The sequence below is a fragment of the Bombyx mandarina genome, chromosome 19 (assembly GCF_030267445.1).
Source record: "Bombyx mandarina strain Sakado chromosome 19, ASM3026744v2".
Lineage (NCBI taxonomy): Eukaryota > Metazoa > Arthropoda > Insecta > Lepidoptera > Bombycidae > Bombyx > Bombyx mandarina.
This window is the reverse complement of record NC_143225.1, coordinates 5,412,382-5,430,432: the sequence shown is the minus strand read 5'-3', so window position 1 is coordinate 5,430,432 and position 18,051 is coordinate 5,412,382. Positions and strand designations below refer to the sequence as shown.

Here is an 18,051-nt window from a genome sequence, read left to right as displayed (position 1 = left end):
TGAATCATAGTACACTTAATGACACGTCTTATTGTCTTATTTATGGCAAAAGGCTGTATGGGCTTAGATCCCCTTGCCTTTCCTAATAAGGAAAAATTGTACCAAAAAAGTCTATGGCAAAGACTAGTTTGTGGATTGATATCCGTACATCAATATTTTTGTTTTATTTGTTTTTCGATTATCTATCTATTTTTCATTGATAAAAAACTAAATATTTTGTCTAGTTCGTAAGATAAGCGAAGAAGTAAAATGGAAACTGAAGAAGTGCAGAACAATTACTTTAACAGCTACGAAGATTTAGAGGTTAATCTATAAAAAAAAACTAAAAAGACTAACTTTACTGAATAATTTTTTATATTATCTAATTCAACAGGTGCATACATTGATGTTAGAAGACGAACCAAGAAACCTAGCTTATAAGAAAGCGATATTAGGGAATAAATGTTATTTCAAGGATAAAATAGTAATGGATGTTGGATGTGGCACAGGACTTTTATCTGTTTTCTGCGCCCAAGCAGATGCTAAAAAAGTATATGCCGTGGAAGCAAGTAATTTAGCGAATTTAGCTAGAGAAATTGTGAAAGAAAATGGTTTCGAAAATGTTATTGAAGTTAGTATTGTCCAAATTAAATTTTTATTATTGTAGACCAAACAGTAGTACACATTTTATTTGAAGCAATTTTTTAACATTTTGATCGTTCTGTGGAAATGACATATAGTAACACAATTAATTTTGTTTGAATACACTGTACAGACTTTGTTGTGGGGGCATAAAGGTCAGTCTTTAAGGATCTCAATGGCAAGATTGCGAACAATGACCATTAAAATATGTGTATGCATAACTACTGAATCGAGTAAATAGAAAACATTAATGAGATACAATGTTGTAGCTTAACACTTTCACCGCCACCTATATATAGAATTTGTCGGTGCGGCCAGGCCGTGCGGTCCGCCGGCGGTCGCAACTATACCTAGCCGTGCAGGCCGTGGTGAAAAATCGACAACGAGCTTAGCAGGCCATACGGGCGGCTGGCGGACTCACTATTTATTTGTACTAGCAGGCCGTGCGGTCCGCTGCCACCTCGTGATTTCATATTAATTTTATAGTGGATGGCCTGCTGTTACAGAAAAGTGAAGCTGCCAGATGAAAAATTTACTTTTTTACCTACAATTTAAAAAAAAAAATGTTGCTGTATCTTTAAATTTATAGGATTACTAGAGGGTTAATTACAGCAAATAAAAATACATTATAAACGATAGGAACTTAGTTCTATTCATAAAAAATGACATTACTGCCTTATAATGGCGCTATGGAAGTTTGTAAAGCATTCGGAGACTACTGGAAAAGAAAAATTAGAAATTTGAAGGGCAAACTAAGTATTGACTTTCTTTTTTACTTCACATGCTTATAGACTTGTCAAGCCTTTTGCCGCTTCTGACGGATGTTGGTATTGGCATCTGTATGTATGGTGTCTTCCTTCTGAAGATTTATCATCAGAACACCTATTTATGATTCCGAATTCTATGTCTGTAGATGGTTGGTAGTCTGAGTCATCTACTGAATCCGACATAATGATAAAAACTTCGCACAAATGATGAAATGCACAAGAAAGTAATGGTAATCTAAAGAAAAACGCGCGAAAATGCGACCGTTGCAAGCCGTGCGGGCCGCCGGCGGGCTAATGATTGATTATTAGGTGTGGCGTGACAGACTCGAAATTGTTTTAAGTAGTTACAGAAATTTTGTTATATTTTGGCGCGAAACATACGGTGCGCCGGCGACCCGTACGGCCTGCTAATCTCGTTTACTGCAACATATTGATGGCGTGTCTAACTCGAAAATATATGACCCGCCGGCGGACCGTATGGCGGTGAGAGTGTTAAAAAAGAACCCAGGTTTACTTGTATACAACTTTAATAATATATCAGTGTTCAAATGCCGCAGACAGATACAGTCTTACCAAAGAAATATAAATTTAACACAAGCTCATAATTTTTAATCTGATGGAATAAGTTTTTAAAATCACTGAAGGAAGAGGGTCTTGTGAGCCTGCAGTCTCATTCACCTGTGTGTACAATAAAAAAGTAACATAAAGATGTCTAAAAAATTACCAAAAATTTATGAATTGAAGCACAAATTATTAAATCCAAAACTTCCAATTGTAATGTCTTCTTGTATATTGTAGACATCTATGTAACCATTTATTTGTTAAAACTTCATAAAAAAAGAAATAAAAAAATGAGTTGAAAACCAAATCTTGGGTTAGATCTCCATTAGTCTAAGCATTTCAATGTGACATAGGGCTTTCTGTTTCTTCTTTTGGTATCGGTCAGTTGGTTGGTTTCTCCTTTTACTTCATATGTCTTTGTTCTGGCAATTTTTAGAAGTTTCAATTGTACAAGAACCACTTACTACAGACTGATATAAATAATTAAAATCATTTTTTTTTTTTCTAGATAATTCACAGTAAAGTTGAAGATGTAATATTACCAAATAACATAAAAGTAGATGTGATAGTATCTGAATGGATGGGTTTTTATCTATTACATGAAGGTATGTTAGATTCAGTGCTAATTGCTCGAGATAAATTTCTTAAGGAAGGGGGAGAAATGTTTCCTGAAACGGCTGTTATTTATGTTGCACCATGTAGGTAAGGCAAATTGTATAAATCCTAATATGACTTTCTTTTCATTATAATTTTTATAAAATGAACAGGTTAATGAGTTAAGGCCCACCTGGGCCCATAGACTTTACCCCCTTGAGACATGACATTAATTTGATGATGATGATGATGACTTTCAATAATAATATACAATGGTTATCTTACCTTTCACACTGGAATGTATAACTGCTTTACAACAGAAGTCAACACAATGATACCAATCTGTATGCATGGGTTCAAAACACCAGTAATTTTCAAGTTTATTAATATTGTGGCTTCAACTATTTCCAGTGTTATTTTTTATCATAGAAGTCAAGATGAAACACTTGTTGAAATGACATCAACAATTCGTTAGTATCTCTACACAAACTTGTACCTGCGCTCAGGGTTTAAACTTAGTAGATAACATTATTGTATAGTTCAAAATAAATAAAAGCTAGTGTATTATCCCAAAGATTCACCCTCCTTCGAATTATACCTTCCTCGATTATACTTTCTGTTTCTACTTGCAGTATACCTTCACTATACAGCAAATGGAACAATGTGCATGGAGTATCAATGTCTGCTTTTGCTAAACATCTTCGCAAAAACAAATCCACTAAACCAGAAATTTTGAATATACAGCAAAAGGATTTGCTTGGTGATGAAGTAGCACTTTGCTGGATTAATTTGAGGGAAGACAATGCATCTGATTTGAATGAATTCAGCATCCAGCATGTTGTTGGTATTTAATCTTTTTACAATGCTTATTTATTTCCATTATAACACATCTAAGTTAAATGTATAATATTCAAATTTTTTATATTTTGTTATTCAGTAATTGAGTCAAAGTCCCTATTTCAGGAGCTAAAAAATCTGGTTCTTATGAAGGCTTGTGTCTATGGTTCGAATGCAATTTTCCCAGTATGTCTGAAACGAAAGACGAGAATCGTATAATTTTGGACACCAGTCCAAATAGTTTGGCAACACACTGGAAACAAACAGCAATAGTATTACCACAGGAAGTGGAAGTGGAAGAAGGAGAACCAATAGCTTTCCAACTTAGCATGAAAAGGGATACAGAACATAACCGGAGGTAAAAATAGAAGGCTTAATTTTTTATTATATTTTAAGGTATATATTTAGCTGATAAAAACAAAAAGGGATCAAAATTAGACTACCATAGTTTGATCATTCAGTCTGTAAAAACAAATATGATTGGTTGAAAACAATTGTTATTTTAACATTTTGTGTAATCTAATACTTAATATTAATATATGTCAGCTTGTTTCTTTTTTTCTGGTCTATAGTTGCTAGCATAACTTAACTAGTAGTGGTTGTTAAAATCTTTTATATTCTATACCATTATCATACGATAGGGGTGTTACCACCCTGTATATTTCTACCATGAACTAGTAATGCGTTTGAGTTTAGAGTGGGGCAGATTTTATAGTGTAAAAGCTGAAACTTAGAATTCATGTCTCAAGATGGGCGGCGGCATTGACGTGGTTAATGTCTATGGGCACTGATAACCACTTAACAATAGCCGGGCAGTGATTTCGCCCACCCATCTTAGAAATAAAAAATAAACACAAGTGGCGCGCGAATTTCATAAAGTGTATTCCACACATTAACGATATTCACACCAGAAAGGTTTAGTTTTTACTACAGAAATATTTTGAGAACTTTTGTGATGAAAAAATGCAAATTGTTTTCATTATGACTTATAAAAACGATATTGAAAATAAATTAAAACAAACTAAATGTAATAGCGTAATTTTAAATAAGAATCAAATCATGGTGATACTATTAATTTACATTTTTTCTTTCAGATACAATTTACAGATGACATTACTGGATCCAGAAGCTGTCGATCACCCACAACCATGCTCATGTCACATGACTAAATGCATACTGATTAAAGCATTCATGGAGTCCCATTAAACAACAATCTGTTTTTATAAATTAAATAAAATGAAATCAGAATCATGTATGTTACAAGTTTTATTTTAAAATCATTAATATATAATAAATTTGGCATACATTACTTAAGTACACAGGGTGACAGTAAGGTCTGATATGTACTTACGCAATTATTTTAGATTGAAACATAAAAATATGGCTTCATTTCTCTTTAGCGATTAATTCAGATATCAAAATGTTAATGAGTCAAAAGCATTATATATTATAAAATCATTCGAATTTCTACAATCTAATAAATATCATAAAGATTGTTAATAACGGATTCTCCAAAAACCGTATCACATGAAAATTTAACCCTCCTACTACCGGGAGGCGTGTTTCCATTTCCATGTTCACTATGACGCAGTACTGCCATCCAACACGCGCGGTTTTGTCGCGCTAACAGCCTTTACAAACTCTTGTTAAATTCAGAGTGCGCCTCCTCCAATCGCGCACAGGTTTGCAACGCCAACTGCTCTTTTAAACACGTGTTCAAGGCGACACACGGGACTAAGCCATGAAGTTCGCGTATGACAATACCTACTTTGTGAAAGAGAAAACTGATGTCTGTATGGTGCTGGGAGTCGATTTTGTAAACATATTTGCGCTTTAGAAAGGAAACATGGAACTGTACCGCATCGCTACATTTAAATGACTATGATCGTCAACAATTTGCGAAATCAGCTCTGGGTGACCAGTTTTCACTGTCATTCCATAAAGATGTTACGGCTGAACCAAGCACAAATAATGAATACAGCCAACGCTGACTCAGATCCAGCTAGCTCCATTTTTTTTTTTTTTAAGAGATTTTCTGACCTGGTATCCAAGACCTTTAAGTCATGTCTTATTTTACTTTATATTCTTAATTTTATGAAAAATGATAATATGGAGTGAAATGAAATGAAGATGATTAATTTGAGACATTAATCAACTGGGATGAAATTTAATGAAATGAGATGATATGGGAAGAAATATAATCGCAGTAAAATGGTGGTCATTTACTGAGATTTTTTCAGTGGACTTTTTGGAGGAGCCCGAGAACTTACGTCCAGCAGCTTTGTTTCATTTTCCCACATTTGTGCACTTTCACAGATATTAAACAGTTAATAAACCACCATTATTACACATTTAAACCTGAAGAAACACTAAATAGACAAAATAAAACAAATCACACAACTTCACTCCTCGCGTTCCCGCCAAAAAGTCCCAGCTAGCTCCATTACACCAAATGTTGCTATACCAGAGACTTTTGAACTTCCAATAAATCGAGCTGAAAACGGTATAACTATCAACAATGAAAACTTTGACTGTGCTGTTCAAAATATTAAAGTTCAGTGGCAAATAATTACTGATATCTTGGAAAATGATTCAAATGCTGCATATACAAACATTCTTACAACTCTTACTTATTCTTACTCCATCGAGTATTATGTCATTTGTAGGTTGAAAATTTTTTCGATGAAAATCTCGAAAAATTCATGTACAACCAAAATCGATCGCTCGCCGCAAAGAAAGAGATCTGCTATGCAGTGGAAAAATTCGATTCGAGAACAACCAGCCAAGTCAGAAACTGAAAAGAAAAGGTGTGTTCATAATATTGCATCTACTCGTAATATTGATAATGAGCATCCTGCTAAAAAAAAAAATGATTTTATAAAATGACTTCTTTATTTTTGTTTATGTTACTACTTACGTTGATTGCCTACAATACAATACCAAACTCTTGCCCATTAATTAAAATTCCTTCAAACAAACACGGATTTGTCTCGCTGAATCAATGCGCATACTCCTTGTAAACCCGTGCGCAATTGTTTTTTTTTCCCCTCTAACTATGCTGATAGCCTTGAGAGGCTATTTCAGCTTCTTGACGCGTAGGTGAGCTCACGGTGCTCAAACCGCAGTGTTGCTAACACTGGCCCTAGGAAGTTTTTTTTTTTTTTTCCTACCTAAGCTGGTAGCCTTGAGAGGCTATTCCAGCGTAACCTTAACTAGTAGGTGAGCTGACGGGGCTCAAACCTGACGACGTTGCTAACACGAACCCTAGCAAGAGCCGTGCTTCGCTCAATCTACCACCGGATCGGAAACGCGACCCACTCGACCCACGAGAAGATCCGGTGAGAAACTCAGTGGGCTGTGTCTGAGGGTTAATTTACTCGTCGAGCCCTTCTTCGCAAGCGACGGGTTCCACAAGCACGATGACCGGTGCTTGAGGTACCTAAAAGCACCGTTAGTGGATCGGGAGGATCCGAGATGACGTGATTGGGGCGACGTCGACTGCTTTCCATTCTCTCCGCAGGATCGGGAATGTAGTTACCAGCGGCCACGATGAGAGGGTTCTCGTGTCGTGCCGCTTTATCGAAGTGGTAGCAAGAGCAGTGCCTCGCAGAATCTACTACCGGGTCGGAATCGCGACCCACTGAGAAGATCCGGCGAGAAACTCAGTGGGATGTGCCTATGGGTTAATTTACTCGTCGTAAATTATTAATCGTCGTAATTTACTCGTACTTGCGACGGGTTCGGCGAGGACGTTGACCGGTGCTTGTAGTATGTACCTAAAAGCACCGTTAATGGGTCGGGAGGATCCGTAATGACGGGTTTAGAGCGACGTCGACTGTTTACCATTACCATACCTAAACACGTCATTACGGATCCTCCAGGACGCGCACTCTGAATTGAACACGGATTTGTCAAGGCAGTTAGCGCGACAAACCCGTGCGTCTTTCATGGCAGTACTGCCTCATACTGAACACGGAAATGGGAATACGCTACCGGGAGTCATATTTGTGGAATATTGGAGATAAACCCTTATGTAAAAAAACCTCTACTCTTTCGTTTGATAGGTAAACCGATTCTCACTTATGAAGAAATGCTCACCGTGACATGCGAAATAGATACTGTATTAACCTCATCTTGTTTTCTTTATAATAAAACACTAAGTTTTCTTAACTCCTGCTAAAACAAGTGAAGCACGAATGAGTTTAAAAAAAGCTCTAAGAGGTAAAGAGTTAACGTTAAACTGCAAACGAATCCAACTAAACTTACCGTTCCGATGTTGAGGGTGGTAAGTAAGCCCTCATCAGTATCTTAACATGTTTGTTACAGATTGCGTTAACTGCGCCTCTCTACTGAGCCACCGGTTGTAGTCGAGTCTCATCAGAAGTCTCGCTAAGTAAACGCCGCACGGACGATCTCGTAGCGACACTAGAAGTTGCATTAGTTGCTTCACTAATTTGTTGAACCTAGAAAGTATATTAATTAAGGATTCATACACACTATACGTGCACTGTACGCGGCACTGAGACGTGGTCGCTCACAATAGGCCCTACGAGACGGCTCAAGGTCACCCAAAGAGCAATGGAGAGCGCTATGCTCGGAATTTCCCCGGATCAAATCAGAAATGAGGAGATTCGCTGGAAAACCATGGTAACCGACATAGCCCAAAGGATTGCGAAATTGAAGTGGCACTGGGCAGGACACATTGCTCGTAGAACGGATGGCCGTTGGGGCCAGAACGAACTCTGTCTCCTGGTTATCTGGACGTCGACAAATTAGGACTTGAAGGTCGCCACCCGTCCTAAGGCATGAGGTCGAAGCCTCAAATGTATAGCGCATGTCCCACCCTTCGAATCGGAGCGCATGACGGTTACGTGGCAAAAACAGGCAGAATTGTTTTGAATTGTGTTGTGAAATGCACACTGAAATTTTACTGTGAACACAATACACACATGCCTTTTTTTCTTCAATTTTGTCAATGTACACTATTCTAATCTAATCTATACTAATATTATAAAGCTGAAGAGTTTGTTTATTTGAACGCGCTAATCTCAGGAACTACTGGTTCGATTTGAAAAATTCTTTCAGTTTTAGATAGCCCATTTATCGAGGAAGGCTATGTAACATCACACTAAGACTAATACAAGCGGAGCACCAATGCAGAAACGGTTAAAGTTACGCTAAAATAATGTATGACGGAATTGTTCCCTTTTAAAAGATCTAAAAAAAAGTCCGGGACAGCATATATCTATATGTTAAGGTTGGTTCACTATAACGTTTTTTATGCTAACCAAATTTGTTCTAAAATAAAGCATTATTTGTGAACTATTCCACGCGAAGTCGCGGGCAAAAGTTAGTAATGATAGAAAGACATATCATACCTTTCAGAATATCCTTTTATGTAATAATCTTCAGCTTCCCTATCGTTTGCTATCTCACTCATACTGCAGAATGAATGACACAATTTCAGTAGTTCCATAATGTTACAGAACACCGGGTTATTTAATGTATCGGCGGGATCTCCCGAACAATCGCTATCTGACGACTGAAAAATTATAGGAACAATTTAACCTTTTTAGTACTGAACTTATTTTACACATACTTTGCAGAAATTGCTAAAGGATTTTGTGAAAAAAAAGTACCTTATAGAATAATATCTTAAAAAAAAGGTTAATTATAAATGTTATTAACCTTATTAAAAACGTTATACAAGCGGGCCCTAAGACACGCCTGTGCAGGTAGATACCTAATACTTACAATAAAACTGAGCAATACTCGATATTCCAACGGCCTGCGCTTTACGTGCTTTAATAAAGTCGATATATCGACGGTTCGCGCTCAGAGGGTTAATACCCATTTTAGAGTTTTTAAAAGGACTTGTAACATTGTTAATTTAAAATACTTGTAATTGGGGTATCGTCAACTTTCCTGGTCTTATAGCAAAAAAAAAGAAACTGATACAAAACAAAACTTACCAAAGTCACAGTCAAAAATGACTGACTCAATATATCAGCCAGGAACGTGGCGTGAGCCTTCTTGAGTTTCTCAAAGTCGTTTGTCTTGTTGACAGCGTCCATCAGACGAGAGAAATTGGTTTCTAATACGTCCGCTTGCATGTAGTGTTGGAGGTTGTCCATTAGAAACATCAGTTTGTTGTGTAGTTGGGACATCGAGAAACTGTGCAAACATTAATAGTTCTTAGCTTTATTATCACTCATTTCTATAGCATCGTCTTTATACGATTTATATAGGATTATATGAAAAAAATAATTAAAAATAGTTAATTGATAAATAAATTAAAAGAAAACTGATCACCATAATACTGGGTAACCTGTTACATGTGTTTTTATCAGCACTATAGTAGAATTATTTTGTCCGTGCAGTTTGGATCATAAAAAATCAGAGCGGTGAAACGAGTATTTCGCTCTCTCTTCCACTCACGAGTCTTATAGACGGGCATAGTGATGCGCATTATTGTTGTCGATAAGCGTTATCGATAGTGTATTTAGTTTTGTCATTTTGTGGGTTAGTGATAAAAATGAAAGAAAAAATCACTAATCGAACACTTACACCACATATCGCCGCAGCAAGTTAACGAGAACGGCAGAAATTAACACTTTGTAATTTTTCGCGATCTATTCTCATTTCAATGAAAAATTTTAACACATAACACGTGCTTGTGCTGGTATATTTTTGCCAAAAGCAAAATATTTGAATAAATCCTGCCGTTTTGGTACAAAACAAAGGAGTAGCCATTGTATCACTAAAGAAATTCAGAGAGCGAATGCACAAAATCACATTTCTCTTCGACATATGTACTATAATTTGCAGGTAGGTACAACAAATGACTCATAACATAACAATGTCTCACCACCCTTCGTATACCACCTCGTCGCCGTGTATACTCATTTGTTTTTATCGATAATGGCGTTGCGCCCGCGCAACATGCTCACCGCCCTAGCCGGGCTATGTTTTATGACCCAAACTGCAAGGACAAAATAATTCTACTATAGTCACATGTCGACACATTCATGACACTACTGGCCTCAGACCAAAGGTCATTTAATCATCGTCATCATTTAGAATATTTTTTTTACCTCGCTGACTGTTTGTACGTTTTCCAAAGCGAATGCAGATCATGTTGGGTTTTCTTTAGCCGGAGCAATAGTCGAAACATATCATTATAACGGGCAAGTACTTCCGGTGTAAATAATAAATGTAACGGCCATTTGAAATCATATTTCAAGATTATACTCGACCATCCATCTGCAACTAATTATTAATGATTATTAGTTAGCCACTCGTGTTATCATATTACCTACTAGTGGCCCGCTCCGGCTCCGCTCGGGTCTTTAACAAAAATTTCAACGAAATTTGACGTTGTTTTATTTTTTCAAATAAAAGAACACTTATTGCGGCATAACTATAATAGTTAGAAATATGCTGTCGTAACACTTTTGGTAAATAATAATGTGTTCTACAAAGTTGTAGTACATTATTTTATTCTATCATCAGTAGTTTTCGCAGGGCACGCGATGTAAAGAATATTTTAGGTAATTTTTTTACACCTTGGGTTACATTATTGAAGTGTTAGTAGGATCCGTAATTTTTTTCAAAAAAGATAACCTATGTCACTCGGGAATAGTGTAGCTTCCAAACAGTGAAAGAATTTTTCAAATCGGTTCAGTAGTTTCGTAGCCTATTCAATACTAATAAACAAACAAATCTTGCCTCTTTATAATATTAATATAGATAATATAGATTTCTGCTGTAAAGCAATTATGCATCTCTGTCTGAAGGGTGTGGCAATGCAATTAAAGCTCCAAACTTGTTTTAAAGTGGATAATGGCATTCGCGTAAAGACTACCTTACCTGCTTAACATCAAAGGTATAAAAGTCGTCTCATAATAGAAAAAAAATAGACAAAGTTTACTTTTTATTTATTGATGATGATTATGTATTACTTATTAGTTTTAACTTATTTTAGGCAAACGAGTCCATCTTGCGTTAGGACGGTTTCACACTCGAAATTATTCGGATATAATAAAATTACAAGTATTTTAAAAAGTAAATTAAAAGCAATTTAAATTGTACAATACTCACTAAAACCGAAGAAAATGCGGTAAAAGCATTTTTAAGCACACGTAAGGCTTGTTACAACCTTAGAAAAGACGATATTGACGCTGTTAAGATTTTACAAGAATCTCACCGGTACTGTAGTCTTCGTCAATCGACGAATTCCCTGATATGTTCGGTTTAACATAAGGTAGCTCGAAACTAAACTTTTCTATATCAGTATTATTACTTAGGAAAACGGAGCGTGCCGCCATTTGAAAAGCCTGGTTCATGTCTGAAAAATGAAAGAAAACAATAGCCACTATGACACACATTACAAACTCCAGTTGGTACTATGACGGGTGACATTAAACACTTGTAAACATTATATAATTATTATTGCGTTGTGAAGTACGAAGACCAAAGGTAGCACATGAGGTCTAAGACTCCGTTGCATAACTCATCACCTAGACTGAAAGCTAGTGTGAACGGTAATGACAACTTAAGGTCATCTAAAAATCACTTATGAAGCAAAAATTGTCGACATTGTAGTATTGAATACACAAGGGCGTCGTTGGTCGAGTGGTTACAAGCCCTGACAGGCGGTACCACCGAGTCAAAACTGGGATTCCCTGTCAGGCCAGTCACCATGTTAAAGATAGTTGGTAAACATGGTACTGTACTTCTGACTGCCTTTAATTTGTTTCTGGTATCGCTAAAAATCCCAGCTTAAGCCCTTCAATGTGAAATATTCATGATAATGTATTAGGTAAAAAAAACTTAATAATCCTAAATAACAGACTACAAGAACTTCATGATGGTCACCTCTACTTGACGTGCGAATCGTCGGTTTGTCCAGCATATGTGCCGTGAGTCTTAATAATTCCAGAAACAATTCGCCCCGGCCAAGTAGATAGAAATCTTTCATTAGCTTCAACTCATGTATCAATTGGGCTTCTTCGACTGCCACTGTCCACAAATGCTATAAAAAAATAGATCTTGTGTTAAATAATCAAACAGGTATCATTGTGCTATGCTCTTAAGCAATTTCCTGCATACTTTTCTGCACTGAGCAATCACAGCCTGTATGCACTGCCAATTCTAACTTACATATTAGATTGGTGGTGTTGACTTTGGTTAGTCTATGAGCAGGTATCAACCAGATGATTTGTAATTTAAAATATTTTTGTCAATAACATAGAATAATGAAAATAAGTTATGTCATCCAAAATATAAAACAGCAAAAAAATCATTCACTCAAGAATGAATTTGCCATAAACTTGTACTGGTGGTATGCTTATTGCCAAATGATAAACAAATTATACATAGTGCACATCTACTATTAATGTTCAGTGAAAGATACAGCGATATGTTTCCATTTGTCCTCGGTCCCACTTTAAAAAAAACAAATGCTATGTAATTTTACAATTAATATCTATGTTCTTTTTGCAAAAACAATTCTAATATGAGAGTATTTTTAGAAACATCTCTATTAATCAATATAAAGACTAATAAAAGTTTATTTAAACATCAACTAACAACAAAACAATGTTACCTTAGTTACACATTCTTTAATCTCCCTTATAACACTTCTCAGATTATGAACTTCAAAATTATCTGGATCTTTAAGTTTTTGTAGTTTCTCATGAAATTCTGATTCTTTGTCCTCCCAAATTGTAAACCTGCGTAATTTATTATAAAATATGTGCTTGGTTTTCTTAAGAATTCAAATGCACAAGTAAAACAAAAAATAATGAAGTATTCGTACACGTTATTGTTAATTATAGTTAGTGTGACCTCACCCCCACTGTCACCATCTATATTCATAATAACATTGTAATTTCTTTACCTCCTAGACTCAATTCCATATTTTTTCAAAGGCAACATCGGTCTGCTTGAAGCGAAGCCACTGTGTTTTTTTACTTTTTTTGGATCTAAATCGAAAAGTATTACAGTTTTTCCGATAAACAAAATTTCTTGTGCTAGTGACAGTGGCATAAAATGTGGTATCAGTGTTGGATTGAGTGTGTAACCGCAACCTAATGTCTCCTGCAACTGAAATAAAATATTTTTATATTACTTAGTAAGATAGGTATGGATACTCCTGTCTCACCTGATGGCTAGTAACATGCAAGTCTCTATTGTAATAAAAGAAGCTGACTGGTCATTCTACCTATCACTTTCTGTTAGTGTCGTAAAAGGATACTATGAATAGGTAGAAGCATTCTCCGGGTATTATATCATAGTAGTGAGATCGCCGTGTACTTATGGTACGGCATATTGTACTCATACAGGTAGGTACTATCATACCTTTTATCTTGAAACAGTCCTGCAGACAATAAAATTGAAACTTCCGATTTCATGTCTCAAAGGTGGCTGTAGCATTCACATTATGATGTCTAAGGGCTCGAGTAACTACAGTCAAACCTGGGTAAGTGAGAACTGGATAAGTGAGAAAACTCTATGAGTGAGAGTAATAACCAGGACCCGTCATTTTAAGCTCCCAAAACCTCTATTAGCGAGAAACAGAAACCTCTGTAAGAGAGAGTCGTTTTTCTCTTATGGACCTCCGTAAGTGAGACTGCTACTTATCTATAACTCTATAAGCGACAGTCGAGCTTTATTTATTTATATTATTAGGAGGAACAAATGACAAAACAAATTACAAATTTAACATCTGCTATTTTATGACTCATCCTTAACTTTCATGGAACTTCCTACCGTTATTTTTGTATTGTTTTCTCGTCAATATTGAACCTATTCTATTTCGTGGAACTAAATAACGTTATTTTGTCACATTCTTTTCGAATGGATACGCGTCCTGTTTGTCGGACTTACTCAGCTTATCGTTAATCAATTGCGAAGGAAAATTCTATTCTGCATCATGTCAAAAAACGGAAAGTTACAGTACTGTCTTTAAGTGATAAACTTAAAATAGTGATTTCATTTGAATTCGGAAAATCGCGAAATGAATTTTAGAGGGAGCATTAGCGAGAAACTCGGGTTAGTGAGAAACCTCTATAAGCGAGAATGAGATTGTGCTCCCTTGAACTCTCACTTATCCAGGTTTGACTGTACTTAATATCACACATTGGGGTCCTAAGATAAATATGATGTAAATAACATGTTTATTTATAAATGGGGCTCACTTATTGAAGACATAAATGAAAATATAGTCATGTAAATAATTGTTACTCTACCATTTTGTGTTATCTTAAGCCACTATAATTACTTTATATATTTTCATATTTACCCTATGTACATAATTACCTTATATATTATTATCTTTATTCATATCTTTACTAAATATATAAACAAAAAATCTTACTGTAGAAACAAGAGTTTTGTCACAGACATTAGAAGAAGATGGTGTTGACAATAAAGTTTCTGACGAGTCATCTTTTCTTTTTGATATGAAGAACTCTTGATACACATCCTTTAATTCCCCATAAAGAAGCCAAGTACATAGTTGATGTATGAATACTTTGTTCACACTTGTAAATATTCTGTAATGTTTAAAATTACTTTTAAATATAAACTAACAGAGTTCCTTTTTGGTGTCTAATTTTTTAAATGTATAAATAATGAAAAATAAATCAACAGTACACACATCTTCTAAATAAGCATTTCCAGTATTGTCATTGCCTTTAGTATGTTATATCCTAAATTAAAACTGTTTATATTGTTAAACACATGCATTGTCATTATCTTGTTTCAGACATTTGAAATCATTTTCAGTTTTAATGGTTAAAGATGAAAATAATATAAGACAACAATAAATGCAAGATTAACAAGATTACAATTATTTAAAAATTAATATGACCACAAATTAAATTAACAAAATTTAGAGGTTTTCTTTAAAAATACTTAGTAGTCTGTAAATACTGAAATAGTTTAAAGTCTATATCACTGTAAATATCTGAATACTTGAAAACTTACTTTAAAACGGCATCATGAATTGACTTGTTGCCACTTAAAATATATTGATGAATTAAACTCAATATCTGACAACCCATTAATCTCCTTTCTTTAATAGTTGTTATAATTCTGTTCAATGTATTGAAAAGACCTTGATATTTCTCAATGTAACTGTAGACATATGATAAGGTGTAGTTGTGATTCCCTATTACTAGAGATTCAACTTCTACAAGTGTTTTCTTATATGATAGTAGGACTTCAGTGATGCCTTCACTTAGTGCTTGGGTATAGAGTCCATATCTGTGACTGTGTGTTGTTGCTGCAATTAATATTGAAGTTTATTTTACAAATTTGTTATAAAATGCTATTTGATTCTAATAGAATTTCATTAAATGTAAATAATTATTACAGAAAAGACCTGTTACTATTCAAACCTGATAAAGCTTTTCGGGATTGGAATCCAGTCTCTTCTACAAAGGATTGGATTCTATGATGGCTCTTTGCTATCTCACTTATTCTACCATAGATTTCAACATCACCCTCATTCGCATATGCAAGGTTCTGCAAGAAATAAAAAATACAAGACAATATGAACAACTGTTATTTTATCACTTTTATTTAATACTATTTTCCAACCTTATTATATGTCTAATATAAACGTAATCTAGCTTTCAATATTATGAAACAGTATACAGTTGTTATTACTTATATTGAAGCTTTGAATTTGTTACTAATCTGTCATTGAGATTTGTTAAAATATTTTTTAAGAACACAAATAACCAAAAATTTAAGATATATATTATGTATATTTGTACTCATAATATATTTTATCTAAATTATAATTTCTTGTTGAAAGGCAAGCCATTATCACAATACAAAAATTTGTTCACACATAGTTAATGACGAATTAAACTAAATAAAGGATAAATATATGAATGAATTTGAGTTGAATTTTGAATTTTTTTTTTATTTCATATTAAATTATAAATACAGTAGTTTAATGGCCAAAGTATGTACTTGTACATACCTCTTTTTTTTCGATACCATTTTCAGATGAATCCCAAAGAATTAACAGTACGTCATGAATCATGGTGTACCAAAAAATAAATTAAATAGCATATGGACCAGCAAAACTTGTGAAGTTTTTAAAAGTACGGTAATATCGGTAGGTACCAGGGGGGTGCAACTCCCATACAAAGGAAAAGAACATTCAACTAGCGCCATCTTTAGGAACCGGCGAGGTCATTTTTGAAACGTTTTGGCCTTAATGAACTAATAAACTCACTAGATGGCAGATACGAGTTCTGACTCAATAAAAAATGTAGCGTTCTTTGAAGCAGTGCTTCCACTTTTAGGGAATTCTCCCTTTTTTAGGGAAAAATAGCTGATATTTTGGATGATAAAGACAATTTAAAAAATACCAGGATTTAGGATATTTCGGGGTAAAAAGCAAAGCCTATACTAGTAACTGTTGTGAATTTTAAAATAAACGATAATTAAAGTAAAACAATGAACATTTTATTTTATGGAGAGAGAATGACAATAAGTCGAGTTGACAAGTAAAAGAATAAAACAGAGTTGTGTATAAAAACTATAAAGGTTTGATTCAACAGTAACCCTCTAGTAAAGTAAATCATAGATTAAGCCACTGCTTTTTCTTAGGGATTCCCCAGAATCCCAATAAGTATAATCCGCCAAATTTTTATTTACCTATTTTCGTTGATGTCACCAGAACTTACTTGTATTGTAATATACAGGTACTTCATGTACCATGAAAGATTATCATGGTAATTTCATTTACGAAAACCTTGTAATTGTCATTTCACTTTTGCTAGCAGTTCCTTCTTCAAAGACTGAGGTGGAAAGATTATTCAGTGTTCTCAAATTTAAAAACTGACAAAAGAAACAGGCTTTCTAATGAAACCCTGAACGGCTTGCTTCATAGAAAGTTCCCAACTTTGCCAGCAAACAATTGCTCAATTTTAGAACCGAACAGTGTTAGGTTGTGCAGCAAAAGAATATAAAAGCAATGCGTCGACTTCCTTGAAAATTCTAATCCTATAGATCTATGATCTTCTGGGGGCGTTTATATTATATATACCTACATTTTATTTTATTTTATTTTATTTTATTTTATTTTATTTATAATTTTACATTAAATAATATGCTGTGGTTTATTTTCTGTATTTTATTTACGCTTTCTATATAAAGGATTTACGAAAGTAGTCTAGGAAATTTTAGGGTAAATTCAAAAGAAACTAGGGTAAAATGTGTTAAAAAAAACGTAAGTGGAAACACTGCTTTGAAGTTTTCAAAATTCCAGGGCCGTAAAACAAACTCAAAAAAAAAAAAAAAAGTTTTCAAAATGTCGTAACGATTTAATTTTTTAAATCGTTTTTTTTGGTCTTGGTGTGAGTTATTTTACGTTGTAGTATTAATTTAGAGCAACTTTTAGCTTTATGAGAATATTAGACGATTAGACATTGAGAAATTCTGTTTTGAATTCTCTTTAGACATAACTTGGCTCCAATACTTTTTTCTTCGTTAGCGTTTCGTAAGCCTGTGTAACTATTTTCATTTCTTACAGAATGTTTATTATTAAAAATCAGCATGCCTCGAAGATCGAAAATGAAATGCTATTTCGGATGCCTTGATAACGGTGAGTTTACACTATTTTCCCGGTATATTATTTGCTAACAGA

The 18,051-nt window shown here is 34.5% G+C and overlaps 2 protein-coding genes and 1 long non-coding RNA gene across 15 annotated transcripts; 1 reads left to right on the top strand and 2 right to left on the bottom strand.

Moving 5' to 3' along the window:
* Positions 1-119: 119 nt before the first annotated feature.
* Positions 120-4,635, top strand: Art8 (Arginine methyltransferase 8). Its single transcript, XM_028173470.2, has 6 exons — positions 120-303; positions 374-610; positions 2,458-2,651; positions 3,176-3,387; positions 3,507-3,738; positions 4,475-4,635. Exons 1-6 carry the CDS (start codon positions 250-252, stop codon positions 4,584-4,586), a joined length of 1,041 nt encoding a protein of 346 aa, XP_028029271.2. The 5' UTR covers positions 120-249; the 3' UTR covers positions 4,587-4,635.
* On the bottom strand, positions 1,898-3,572 carry LOC149500824 (uncharacterized). Its single transcript, XR_016324651.1, has 2 exons — positions 2,829-3,572; positions 1,898-2,066 (listed from the first exon to the last, which is right to left on the bottom strand). It is a non-coding gene; the product is annotated as an uncharacterized LOC149500824 (long non-coding RNA).
* An 835-nt stretch (positions 4,636-5,470) lies between the features above and the next one.
* On the bottom strand, positions 5,471-16,585 carry Grip75 (gamma-tubulin complex component 4). Of its 13 annotated transcripts, none has more exons than XM_089735089.1 (14): positions 16,378-16,581; positions 15,785-15,911; positions 15,372-15,669; positions 14,761-14,938; positions 13,282-13,487; positions 12,988-13,114; positions 12,258-12,414; positions 11,587-11,727; positions 10,475-10,649; positions 9,353-9,554; positions 8,759-8,922; positions 7,647-7,843; positions 7,479-7,556; positions 5,471-6,174 (listed from the first exon to the last, which is right to left on the bottom strand). In XM_089735089.1, the coding sequence occupies exons 1-12, from the start codon at positions 16,438-16,440 to the stop codon at positions 7,681-7,683; spliced, it is 2,001 nt and encodes a 666-aa protein (XP_089591215.1). In that variant the 5' UTR covers positions 16,441-16,581; the 3' UTR covers positions 5,471-6,174; positions 7,479-7,556; positions 7,647-7,680. The 13 variants fall into 13 exon arrangements, with proteins under 13 accessions (XP_089591215.1, XP_089591217.1, XP_089591221.1 ...); XM_089735091.1 differs by having other exon boundaries at positions 7,479-7,553; XM_089735095.1 differs by having other exon boundaries at positions 7,479-7,553; positions 7,647-7,805.
* Positions 16,586-18,051: the final 1,466 nt, after the last annotated feature.

Coding starts and splice junctions, on each gene's coding strand:
- Art8 (XM_028173470.2), top strand. CDS start 250: ATGGAAACTGAAGAAGTGCAGAACAATTACTTTAACAGCTACGAAGAT. Junction 304..373: donor ACAGCTACGAAGATTTAGAG/GTTAATCTATAA, acceptor CTAATTCAACAG/GTGCATACATTGATGTTAGA. Junction 3,388..3,506: donor CAGCATCCAGCATGTTGTTG/GTATTTAATCTT, acceptor TCCCTATTTCAG/GAGCTAAAAAATCTGGTTCT.
- Grip75 (XM_089735090.1), bottom strand. CDS start 16,440: ATGATTCATGACGTACTGTTAATTCTTTGGGATTCATCTGAAAATGGT. Junction 14,939..15,371: donor ATTCATGATGCCGTTTTAAA/GTAAGTTTTCAA, acceptor TAAACATTACAG/AATATTTACAAGTGTGAACA. Junction 9,555..10,474: donor ACGTACAAACAGTCAGCGAG/GTAAAAAAAATA, acceptor ATGTTTGCACAG/TTTCTCGATGTCCCAACTAC.